General features: G+C 44.4%; 1 protein-coding gene across 4 annotated transcripts in view; it reads left to right on the top strand.

Annotated features, from left to right (window-relative positions):
* Positions 1 to 12994, top strand: part of PDGFRA (platelet derived growth factor receptor alpha) — a 54199-nt gene that overhangs the window by 33511 nt on the left and 7694 nt on the right. For all 4 annotated transcript variants that reach the window (XM_049886881.1, XM_049886884.1, XM_049886883.1 and 1 more), the window contains exons 13-22: positions 242 to 346; positions 915 to 1025; positions 1291 to 1444; positions 3848 to 4014; positions 6607 to 6722; positions 7119 to 7241; positions 8609 to 8720; positions 9660 to 9759; positions 9875 to 9980; positions 11855 to 12096. In XM_049886881.1, the coding sequence (XP_049742838.1) occupies positions 242 to 346; positions 915 to 1025; positions 1291 to 1444; positions 3848 to 4014; positions 6607 to 6722; positions 7119 to 7241; positions 8609 to 8720; positions 9660 to 9759; positions 9875 to 9980; positions 11855 to 12096 (1336 nt within the window). The remainder of the gene's footprint in view (positions 1 to 241; positions 347 to 914; positions 1026 to 1290; positions 1445 to 3847; positions 4015 to 6606; positions 6723 to 7118; positions 7242 to 8608; positions 8721 to 9659; positions 9760 to 9874; positions 9981 to 11854; positions 12097 to 12994) is intronic.

The following is a 12994-nucleotide window of genomic DNA, read 5'->3' as shown; positions in this document are numbered from 1 at the left end:
CGTCTGTGTTTGCCTTTCCCTTGCAAATGTTATTTGACAAAAGCAATTACACTAATTTCCTTCCCTGTGGGCTCAGTTCTGTTTTTGACATGATGACTTGGAGGAATAATTATGCTTACTCAATACAGGAAACACACCCACCTCAGCCCAGCTGTGCACGCAGGAGTGCTGGCCGAGGCAAATGAAGCTGAGGTGATGATGGGAGACATTGGTGTGTATTAATGGTTCTGCTTGTCCACAGGTCGTATCCTGGGATCTGGTGCCTTTGGGAAAGTGGTTGAAGGAACGGCCTATGGATTAAGCCGTTCTCAGCCTGTGATGAAAGTAGCAGTGAAGATGCTAAAACGTAAGTGCCTCTTCCTGGGGTTTTTTTGAACACGGAGATGTTATGTGAGTTACACACAGCTCGTAAATGCCAAGTTTAAGACTGGATTCCGCTTCTTTTGACTCTAGATTTTATGCGTATTTAGACTATTTTGTCAATTAGTTTTATTTAAATTGTTCTTGTTGCCTGCATGTTGGAAAGTCAAGGTTATTATTTTTTCTTAAACCAATTGCTGTCACGTTGACTCCAACTCATGACGACCCCATGTGTGTCAGAGTAGATCTGTGCTCCAAACAGTTTTCAATGGCTAACTTTTCAGAAGTAGATCACCGGATTTTTCTTCTGAGGCACCTCTGGGTGGACTTGAACTTTCAACCTTTTGGTTAGCAGCTGAGTGCATTAACCACACCACCCAGGGACTCTCAAAGACTAGGGAATTAGTTATTAACATTCAGAATGAGCCACTGCTTCTTTTTTATACTCTGGGTAAACAAAGCAGTTTTCAACAGAATTAGCTGTTACTGGCTTTTCCGGAGAACAGGAAGTAGGTGGCTCAGTTGACCTGATACATGATGTACTTCTTCAACAGCCACAGCCAGATCCAGTGAAAAACAAGCTCTCATGTCTGAACTGAAGATTATGACTCACCTGGGGCCACATTTAAACATTGTAAACTTGTTGGGGGCCTGTACCAAATCAGGTAAGCCTACTGACCTTGGGGTAGGGATTTTCACGGAACACCCTTGGTTGTGAAAGCCGTTGAACTAGGTTTTTTAACTCCTCACTCTCCTCCCCGAAACGTGCCGGTGAATATATGCGTGTTGACTGGAGTTGACTGGATTCAGTTGAATTGATGGAAGCTCATTTCTTTGAGCAATATATCTTGCAAGTCCAAACATAGCAATTCATGGCTTTTCTGTTCTTCATTTTCATACCCATCTCCAAACTGGTTTTGGTCTCCACAGGACCCATTTACATCATCACTGAGTACTGCTTCTATGGGGATTTGGTCAATTATTTGCATAAGAATAGAGACAGCTTTCTGAGTCACCACCCAGAGAAGCCAAAGAAAGAGTTGGACATCTTTGGATTGAACCCCGCTGATGAAAGCACACGGAGGTGAGTGCACAGAGAGACGCTGCTGTGTATCATTGTCTTACGAGCCTCCCATTGGGGAGAAACCGTGTCTTGGTGGACTCAATACCTGTGGATTCAGAGCCAGGATGTAGCAAGACTTACAGTCAAGTCACCCTGCCCAGTCATCCTGTGACATGGTGCAGACAGATACATGATGTCTGTGGGTGTATCATGTGGAGAGGCCTCGCTGATTGGTTTGAATGAGAGTGAGAGTTGGAATAGTCCTGGGAGCCATTCTGCCATTTATATGTGATCCACCTGTGTTGTTGTTGTCGTTAATTGCTATCTAGCCAGTGCCAACTCATGGCGACCTTATGTATAATAGAAACATTGCCCAGTCCTGCGCCATCTTCATGATCATTGATATGTTTGAGTCCATAAAAACCCCAAAACCAAGGCCATTGCCGTCTAGTTGATTTTGCCTCATAGCGACCCTGTAGGACAGAGTAGAGCTGTCCCATAGCGTTTTCAAAGAGCAGCTTGTGGATTCAAACTGTCGACCTTTTGGTTAGCAGCTGAACTCTTAACCACTGTACCACCCGGGCAAAGTTGTGGCTCTTGTATCAAACGATCGCACTGAGAGTTTCCCTTATTTTTGCTGACTCTCTACTTCATCAAATATGATGTCCTTTTCTACCAGTTGGTCTCTCCTGGTGACGTGTACAAAGTACGTGAGCTAAAGTCTCTCCGCCTTGCTTCCAAGGAGCATTGTGGTTGTATTTCTTCTGAGGTTGACGCATTCGTTCTCCAGGCACCGCAATATTCTTTGCCAGCACCACAATTCAAATGCATCAGTTCTTCTTCTGTCTTCGTATTTCATTGTCCGGCTTTTGCATGCATATGAGGCTGCTGAAAAGACCATGGTGTGGGTCAGGTGCACCTTAGTTATCAAAGTGACATCTTTGCTTTTTTAAAACTTTAAGAGGCCTTGGAGCTGATTTGCCAGATGCAATACATTGTTTGATTTCTTGACTGCTGCTTCCATGGTAGTCCACTTAAAAAAAAAAAAAAAAAAAACTTAGGACCTAGATAATGCAGCTCTGGCCAGTGATGTCTGAGTTTTTGTAATGCATGAGTAACTGTCTGGATACCCTTTGGTTTGAGATACTGGCCCTTGCTGAATCTGGGCTTATAAGTCAAGCCGATGGTAGGAATCCTCACTGCAGAGAGCAACAAATGGCTATAAAGATCACTGTAGATTTTAAATTCTGTAAAGATCAGAAAGTACAATGAGTTCATTTCTTATAAAATTACTTGATGGATACCAAATGGTGCTCAGTATTATTGAGCAGTAGTAATTTGTTGCCCAGGCCACATGGCCCAGGTTCGTGGCCTATGAATTGAAAATAAGAGAAAGAACAAAGGCAATGCGATGAATTTTTCAAACTTTAAATGTAATAGGCTTGTAAAATTTTATAAGTCTATGTGAGCGTAATGAGCCCTGGTAGTGCAGTGGTTAAGTGCCCTGCTGATAATCAAAAGGTCAGTAGTTTGAAGCCACTAGCTACTTCATGGGAGAAAGAGTGGCAGTCTGCTTCAGGAGAGACTATAGCCTTGGAAACCCTATTGGGCAGTTCTGCTCTGCCCTACAGGGTTTCTGTGAGTTGGAATTGACTTGATGGCTATAGGTTTTATGAGAGCATAGCCCCATAGTCGTGGGTGTAGCTATTCAGAATGTCTAGGTTCCTGCAGACAAGGTGTTGGGACTGGCACTGAGAACAAATAAATGAATATATAAGTAAATAAGTCAGTAATAACATTTGTTCAGCCCTTTATTTGTGCCAAGCATCATTTCAAACATTCCCCTAGTCTTCCCCATCTTTGTAAAGTTGATTCATTCTATGTCTTAGGGAAAGTGCTTCCTGATCCCCCTTCTTCTCCCCAGATCGAGTCGTTTTCCTTATATGCTATTATAACCTTCCCTCCTTCAGAGCACACCTGAGTTTGAGATCATCTATGTCGTTGTGTGATTATTTATTCATACTCATCTCCCCACAGAAAGGGCACAGATTGATTTTGCTTCTGTTTATCCCTATAACCCCAGTGCCTACCACATACTACCTGCCACACGATAGGCACCTAACCATCACCTGAGGTCCCTGGGTGGCTCGAACCATTTGTTCTCAACTATTAACCTAAAGTTTGGCAGTTTGAGCCCATCCAGTGACACTGCAGGAGAAATCCCTAGCATTCTGCTTCCACAAAGATTACCGCCAAGAAAACCGTGTGCCACAGTTCTACTCTGTAACATGTGGGGTCGCCATGAGTTGGAATTGACTCCATGGTAGCAGGCTTGGTTTTTGTTTTTAAATTATCATTTATTGAATGGTCAGTGATTATTCCAGAGCGGAACCCTGGCTAAGGTTTCTTTTTCTGTTTTTACAGTTACGTTATTTTATCTTTTGAAAACAATGGTGACTACATGGACATGAAACAAGCCGATACCACGCAGTATGTCCCCATGCTGGAAAGGAAAGAGGTCTCTAAGTATTCAGACATCCAGAGATCTTTGTACGATCGCCCAGCCTCGTATAAGAAGAAATCTATGTTAGGTAAAGGCGTCTATACTCACTTATTGGGTGTTGTGACATTTAAGTGGCTTAATGTGATATTTAAAATGCTCAGTGGAAGGTAGGGATGGATGGTAAGCAGGTCTTTCAGGCCACACGGTCGCTAATGCAGGTCTGTGCACCACTACTGGTCTGTGACATGTTCTCCCAGGTTTGTGATACGTTCCCCTAGGCTTGTGACCTGTAAATCGAAAATAAGAGAATAAAGGCACACTTAATGTAATGAAGTTTTCTAGCTTTAAATGTAACCAGTTTAAAGAATTGTTCTTTCTGATGTAATGACCTTCTTTTTTGGTGTTAGCATGCCCTTTAAAAAAAAAGATATATACTTCATTTTATTTTTGGTGAAAATATGTGCAACAAAACCTGCTCCCATTCTGCTCCCAGTTTCTGGACATAATGATCAGTGATGTTGATTACGTTCTTCACATTGTGTCAAATTCTTGTTATTTCTGTTCCACTCCCATTAACCTAAACTCCCTGCACCCCACCCCCACAACCTTCTCATCTGTGCTTTAAAATAGCTGTTGATTATTTAGTCTTGTATAGATAATTTTTTTTTAAAAGAACGTAATACTCAAGGTTGACAATCTTTACTTTTTGAAGTAACCTGTAACTTAGTTTAAAGGTGAATTCAGGGAATAGTTTCAAAAATGTTCTTTTTTAAAAAAAAGAAAATGAAAACGTGGTGATTATTGTCTTTTGTCAACACCCTTACTTGGAGAAGTTAGAAGTTAGGAATCTTATGTTGGTTCCTAATATTTTTTTTTTTTATAAGTCTATGACATCTATGAGTTCAATACATATTGAATATTTGCTAAAAAGCTTTCCTCACGTCCAGCTTGTGATAGATACTGATGAGTAGACAATCTGAGGTTATATTTTCTGACGAGGATTGGGGGGTGTTCCAATTGAATGTTGTTTGAAGGAGGATCATCTGTTTTCAAAGCAGACGAACATATGGCAGGGTTGAATTAATTTCTAAACTCCGGGGAGCTGATACCCATACCAAATGGACCACCCCATATCAGCTCGGCAGGTGCGGTGGAGGGGCGCCTCTGGGGTTCTATCTAATTACAGGGTTGGAGTGGGGAGAGGAAGCTGACTAATGGATGGTCTGACATTGACCTGTCCTGCGAGCTTACCTTATTGGCTCTGGTCAATGCAAAAATTGTTGAGTTGCCATAGAAATTGTTTTGAAAATCACTGACATGTTCTGAATGTTTTCAGGTTCTTAAGTGAAAGGCAGGATCCATCAAAAAAAAAAAAAAAAGAATGTGCTTGTTTTGCAAAGCTCAGTACACAATAATATTTTCCATTTCTGTGGTTCCAAGTTCCATTCACTTCCCATTGCCAAATGGGTGAGTGTCCAAGGGCTTTTTAAAGATTAGCCAACGAGAGTTATCGGAACCAGCGCTTCCTCTCCCTCCCATATTGTTAAAAATAGTTTACATTGCTTCCCAGGCTGTGCTGGTGGACTTGGCTCCAGATGGCAGGGGAGCCTGAGTCATGCTCAAGCCTGGGCCCTGCTGGCAGACAGACCGCTGATTTCTGGCCTTCCTGTGGCTGGCTGGAAAAATGTGAATGGCTGGAGCCACTCTTCACTTGCCTGAAGACTTTCAGAAAGAGCTGAGGACTGCTGGCCTAGATTGCCTCCTTCCTCGAAAACTCTGGGACCCTTCCAGATAGGATAACTGGAGAACGTGGACAAGTTACAAACAAAGTGAACTAAATGCAAAGCCATTGGCACTGATCTTTAAGAGTTCTAGCTTTTGTGATTAGTATTTCATTTTTTTTTTCCACAGAATAAGCCAAGTATTAGGAAAGATGGCTTTAAAAAGCAATTTCTGGGAGCTCTTTTTTTCAGAAGGGCATAATGTATGTTCAACATGGAAGATGCGTGACTGTGAGTGTGTGTTTGTGTAAAGATGACTCAGGTGATTTGCTAAATAAGGTTGAAAAAGGAAACCCAGCAGGCAAAAAACAAAACAAAAAACCATCCGAAAGATTGGTTGAGATCGGCCGTTATGGATAAGATGATATTCCTGTGTAACCAAAATCAAACCAGCTGCCGTCAAGTTGATTCCAACTCATGGTGACCCCATGTGTGCAGAGTACATCTGTGCTCCCTAGGGTGCAAGGTTGTGACCTTTTGGAAGCTGCTCGCTAGGCCTTTCCTCTGAGGCACCTCTGGATGGTTCTAACTGCCAATCTTTCAGTTAGTAGTAGAGTCCTTAACTGTTTGTACCACCCAGGGACTCCAAATATGTGTGTGTGTGTGTATACACCCTCCCCACGTCCACACACACGGATTTTTTTTTTTTTTAATTTGTTTTCTGGACTGGGTATATTTTTCTGTAGATATTACTTCTTTTTAAAGAAGGAGCCTTTGCATAGTTTCGCTACCCACCCTGTGAGATGGAGAAACCCTATATGAGAAGATCATTTCAGATGTGTTCTTTGGACAATTCTCTGGCCAGGATTGGGCAGACAACAGCCCAGCCAGAAGGAGTGTCACTGATGGTGTCATCTCCTGCTCTGCCCACACCAACACACTTAATTACTTTTCTGCAGACTCAGAAGTCAAAAACCTCCTCTCGGATGATAACTCAGAAGGCCTTACTTTGTTGGATTTGTTGAGCTTCACCTATCAAGTTGCCCGAGGAATGGAGTTTTTGGCTTCAAAAAATGTAAGTATTAAACAACAAAAATAATCAAGGAACAGAAACCTCTGTAGACATTGGCCACAGATTCCAGGGTGAGCAAGTGTGGAAGGAGACGTTAGGAGATAGATCTGGGAGAGGGCAGTCTTGATGGCTGCTTCTCATTTCTCTTCCACTCTTCTTTGCCTAAGCAGGAGTCCGACATCACCAGTGTCTTCCCTTTCTCCAGTGCTCCCTGTCTTTGGGGAGTGGTTGGGATGAGAGCCTCAATGTGGGGAGGTTTGCTTCGTTTGCTGGGACACCGTGCCTGAGGTGTTGTGCCGGCAGCTCCCAGCACCACCATGAAGTGGCCAGTCTTATGGGGGTGATGCTGTCTAGCTGCAGATGGATTGTGCTGAAGTCGTTTCTTCCCCTTGCCTGCAGTGTGTCCACCGGGACCTGGCTGCTCGCAATGTCCTCCTGGCTCAGGGGAAAATTGTGAAGATCTGTGACTTTGGCCTGGCCAGAGATATCATGCATGATTCTAACTACGTGTCAAAAGGCAGCGTAAGTGCTCTCTCCCCTCGTTTTGCATGCTCGCCCTCCCTGGTTTGACTCTCTGAAATCAGGTGTAACTTCTAACCATTGGGTACCCGTATTCTCAATATGGAATCCGGGAGAGTCATGAGTGGGCTTGGGGGCTCCATGGGGAAAGCACAGGCTCTGCCAGTGTGAGTACCAACTCTGCCATTTACTAGCATTGGGATTTGGGGCAAGTCACTTGACCATTCTGTGCCTAAGCTTTCCTATCTGTAGGATGAAAGTGGTAATAGTACCTTCTCCTGGGTTACTGTATCGATTAAATCGGTTAATTCCTGTAACTTGCTTAGGACAGTGCCTGGCACATATAAGCACCCAGTAAATGTTGGGTGTTAATATATAAATTGTGTACATGCATGTACATGCATGTGCTTCTAGGGAGAGCATCTCTAGCTTTTATCAGATTTTCAAAAGGCATCCATAACACCCACAATATTAAGGCCATTTGAGTATTATCCTAGGGGTACAATTTCCTTAAAGATAAGCATTCTGTCCTATACTTGGACCTTCTCCCTGCCCTTTCCATCTCCAAGCAGATGTAAGTAACTTGGCGTACATCTGCCACCTGCGTGTATAGTTCCAAATCACCCAGCTGCACTGGTTGTGAGAGGCCACAGGGCTGCTGGGAGGGACACCGGCCTGAGTCCAGGCTCCGCGTGGTTCGTGTTCTCACATAGCCGTGGGCTCTTCCTATACAACTTTAGGCCCCTTGAACAAATCAGTGGACTTCGGTGGAGCCAGTTTTCTCCTCTGTTCAAATAAGGATATGAATCTCTGCTATCTCCCCAGGCCGTCCTAGAGAGAGTAAGGATGCTAACGTGGCTACTTTATGTATCTGCCTCAGTCTAGTGTTTACTCTAAAAGTTGGGTCAGCCTTGCAGTAGAGGTTGGAAAAATTTACCCTAACGCATGATTCTTTGCAGTGGTGGGAAATTACTGTATTTCTTAAGGTCCAAAAGCTCACAGATCACTGAATGTGTTTTTAATTTTGTTCCTTGGAACGCCTGAAAACAGGGCACAGTTGCATTCAGGACTCATGTTTTGGGGGACAAAAATCCAGGATTAAATTTTTTTGCATGTTATTTTTTGGGGAGGACATAAGAGGCAACATTGGTCATTCACCACTCATCAAATATTTAGTGAGCACCCACTAGGTGCCAGGCACTCTTCTGCGTGCTAGAGGACAGCAGTGTAGAAAACGCACAACAGAGTCACTAACGTGGCGAGATTATTAGTACAGGTTATTATTAGTCCAGAGTGACCATCTTTCCATTTCTGCTGGTGTAGATCATCAGTGTGTAGACGGGATTCAGTTTCCCCCTTCTTCCCTGCAGACCTTCCTCCCCGTGAAGTGGATGGCTCCTGAGAGCATCTTTGACAACCTCTACACCACCCTGAGTGACGTCTGGTCTTATGGCATCCTGCTTTGGGAGATCTTCTCTCTTGGTACGGGCCTGACTTCTGTGCTTATTTTGGGTTATTATGGAGGAACAGCGGAGTCCCTGGGTGGTGCAAACGGTTAACACACTTGGCTACTAACTGAAAGATTGGAGGTTCGAGTCCAACCAGAGGCACCTCAGAAGAAAGGCGTGGCAATTTGCCTTTGAAAAAAATTAGCCATTGAAAACCCTATGGAGCATGGTTCTACTTGACACACATGGGGGTGCCATGAGTTTGAACTGACTCGACAACAACTGGTGTTATGCAGATTGGAGCTGTTGGCAGTGGTTAAGTGTTTGGCTGGTAACAAAAGGTTGGCAGTTCAAATCCACCAGCTGCTCCTTGGAAACCATATGGGGCAGTTCTGTTCTGTCCTACAGGGTTGCTGTGAGCCAAAATTGACTTGACTGCAATGGGTTTGGTTTTAGATTCAGTAGTTAGAAGGGTCCTTGGGTGGCACAAATGGTTTGCGCCTGACTACTAACCTAAAGGGTGGAGATTCAAACCCCCCACAGTGGTACCATAGAAGAAAGAAAGACTACCTGCTTCCATGAGAATTACAGCTAAGAAAACGCTATGGAGCACTCCTACTGTGTAACACATGGGGTCGCCATGAGTCAGAATCGATCATCTTCACAATAACAGGTTTTGTTTATTTGTTTTGGTAGTCAGAAACATTGAAAGACCTTTGGTACTTTTTCTGAGCCTGTAGGATTTTTGCCTGGGGTGTCTGGCCGTGACCATCCTCGAAGTCCTAGCTCAATTCAAGATTTGAGCGACGCTGGCAAGTGAAGGAGGTGGTAACACATAATTTCCATGAAAGAATCAGTGCTTTAAGGCTTTAGAATCCCCAGCGTTTTCTAAAGGTGCTATCACCCCAAGGGTTTCTATAGTGTATCTCACCCGTGTTTGTTAATACTGCTTATTTTATTCTTTGACTTTTAGGTGGCACACCCTACCCTGGCATGATGGTGGATTCGACTTTTTACAATAAGATAAAGAGTGGGTACCGAATGGCCAAACCCGACCATGCCACCAGTGAAGTGTGAGCTCCCTCCCTATCCTCTTGGCCTTGCCATTCATGCCCGGTGTGGGTCTCTATGGGGAGGGGCCCCCTGACACTCCTCCCTGTGCCCACTCTGGGTTCTGTGCCCCTCCAGCTACGAGATCATGGTGAAGTGCTGGAACAGTGAGCCAGAGAAGAGACCCTCCTTCTACCACCTGAGTGAAATTGTGGAGAATCTGCTGCCTGGACAATATAAGAAGGTTTGTCTGGGTTTACTGAGATGGAGGGAAAGGAATGGGCAAAGGAAGAAGAAAATAGCTAGCAGTTATGCCAAGGAGCAGAGTCCCTGGGTGGTGCAAATGGCTACGTACTGGGCTGCTAACTGAAAGATTTACTGTTCAAACCCACCCAGAGGTACCTTGGAAGAAAGGCCTGGCAATCTGCTTCTGAAAGGTCACAACCATGAAAACCCTATGAAGCAGTTCTGCTCTGCACACATGGGGTCACCATGAGTCGGAATTGACTCTGCAGCAACTGTTTTTTTTTTTTTTTTTTTATGCCAAGGAGCAGTGGTGTTCCACACTGTTTTAAGGGAACTGTTTCAAAGGAGGAAAAGATGGAGTGTTCCATGGGCCCTGGATCTCAATGATTAATCAAAATTCTCCCCTTTCATCCTCTTTTTTAAGTGTGCAACACCTGTAAGCACTTTACTCTGCAGATGTTTGAGTATCTGAAGCTCCTGTGCAGTTAGAAGTCTGGGACATCCACGGCCATTAAATCGCTAATTTGAATGCACCTAAATCCCTGCGAAATTGGCTTTTACCAGCTGATTCAAAAGAACAGCCTCAGCTGTTATCTGTGGCTCCAGCTGGTTTTCGGTTGCATAGGAAGCATTGTTCAGATGAACAAATGTGTACATAAATGGATGAAACAACTTTGTGCTGGGGTACCGAGAAGGAAACCCCGGCTTACTTGTATACTAAATTCAATGTCCTGGACTCATATTGGTAACTAGGTGGACTTTTCCTACGGAGCCCTGGTGGCTCAGTGGTTTGCTGCTAAATTGAAAGTTTGAACCTATGGGAGAAAAGACCTGGCGATCTGCTCCCGTAAAGATTACAGCCTAGGAAACCCTATGGAGCAGTTCTACTCTGTCCTATAGGGTCACAATGTATTGGAATTGACTCAACAGCACACAGCAACAGACTTTTCATACTTGTTGCCTGTCTTCCTTCTTTTCAAGGAGGGGTACAGCATTAGGAGGTTGCATGCTGGGCTGGAAATGAAATACTTTTGTCTATTGGTTATTTCACTGCCCATAACAGCTCCCATAATTGAGGCAGTCTAGAAGGCAAAAGAAAATTAACCCTAGGTCAGAGATGCTCTGATTGGTAAAGATGTGTTGATGGGAAGAGATTGTAACTATTCTTGAAAGTGGGGTCTTTTTACAGCAAAGATCCCTACTGTTTTAAAACTCATTTACTTAGCAGACATTTTTTGCTCTGGGCTTGCTCTGAGTTGGGTGCTTGTTGTTAGGTGCCATCGACTCATAGGGAACCCATGTGACAGAGTAGAACTGTCCATAGGGTTTTTTAGGCTGTAGTCTTTACTGAAGCAGATCGCCAGGTCTTTCTCCCATAGAGATGCCGAATGGGTTGAACCACCACCCTTTTGGTCAGCAGCTAAGTTCTTAACCATTGCTTTACCAGGGCTTCTTCAATGGTTCCTAAGTTTTGAGTAAGATTGTCCCAACGTTTGGAGGTTAGGAAGACCGCCCAGTGGAAGTCCTCATCACCTCTTATTGAGGCTCCTCTGAGCCCTAGAGGGACAATATATAGGGGCCAGTGGAGTCCAGGATGGTCCCAGGGAAGAGTTGGAGCATGTTTGCAGCTACTGACTTGCAGGAGGGTATCTTAAGCTTTATCGTCAGGAGATCTCTGTCTTTGGTTGCCTTTTCTCTGCTGTCCTGCATCTCTGGGGATGGTTGATGTATTCGCTCCTTAAATTGTTTAAATCTTAAAGCTATGGGGTAGTTGGAAAACACATATAACTAAATAATAGTAAGTTTTCAGCATCTGTATTCATTTTGCAGTCTGGTCAATAACGCTTGCATATGTTGAATGAATGCTTATAGAGTTATGAGAAAATTCACCTGGACTTCCTGAAGAGTGACCATCCTGCTGTGGCACGCATGCGTGTGGACTCTGACAACGCGTACATTGGCGTCACCTATAAAAACGAGGAAGATAAGCTGAAGGACTGGGAGGGTGGCCTTGATGAGCAGAGACTGAGCGCGGACAGTGGCTACATCATCCCTCTGCCTGACATCGACCCTGTTCCTGAGGATGAAGACCTGGGCAAGAGGAACAGACACAGGTAGATGTGGGCAGCAGCTTCAGCTTCCAGCAATGTTTCTCATCCTCCTCTCCCCCAGCACTCCTGAAAGAGAGGACCCGCTGATACCATGCTCTGCCTGGTAGTGAATCTGTACTGGGGAGGGTGTTGTAGAACCCTGAAGGGGTCCGTTTAATCTGAAAATATTTCCAGATGATTCTAACATGTCCTTCCTGGGGCTGGGGATGAGTGTAGGGCAGGAAGGGGCTGGTTGATAGGTGGAATACAAACTAGGAGCCAGGGCTAAAGCTCAGTCATAGGGAAGGACTTGTGAATCGAAACCGCAGCTCAGTAGCTCCATAGGTTCTATGTTCTCCAGGCCAGAAGGGAAGTGGAGAAGACTTCTGATTGACCAGGCTTGGCTCTCCCTTAGTGGCGCAAATGGTTAAGTGCTCAGCTACTAAAGTAAGATTGGCGATTCGTGTCCACCCAGAGGTGCCTTTTTACTGCCAAGAGGTCCATAGTCATTGAAAACCCTATGGGCGCAGTTCTACTGAAATGCTTGGGGTTGCCATGAGCGAGAATTGATTCAACGAGAACGTTTTTTTTTTTTTTTTGGTTCTCGGCTCAAGAACTGATATGGAGAATTGGGAAGAGAAGCTGAGGGTTCAGGCTGGACCCGACAAGCAGGAAGGAGCTGAAAAGGTTGAACAGAGCCCCTGCTTGGGGTGCGTGTGTGTGCATGTGTGTGTGAGACGTATTCCTCTGGCTGGCCCACCAATATTTACTGTTAATATGCTGTGTGTATAGCACAGAGCTATAGCTGCACGAAGAGGAGAATAAACCATGGTTCTGCCTTTCACCCAGTGATAATCTGTTTGGATTGAAAAGTTACACATAAAAATTTAGATAGCAATACAAGGCAGGATAATAATAAGAC

This window comes from Elephas maximus, chromosome 5 (genome assembly GCF_024166365.1).
Source record: "Elephas maximus indicus isolate mEleMax1 chromosome 5, mEleMax1 primary haplotype, whole genome shotgun sequence".
Lineage (NCBI taxonomy): Eukaryota > Metazoa > Chordata > Mammalia > Proboscidea > Elephantidae > Elephas > Elephas maximus.
This window is presented reverse-complemented; position numbering and strand designations above follow the sequence as displayed.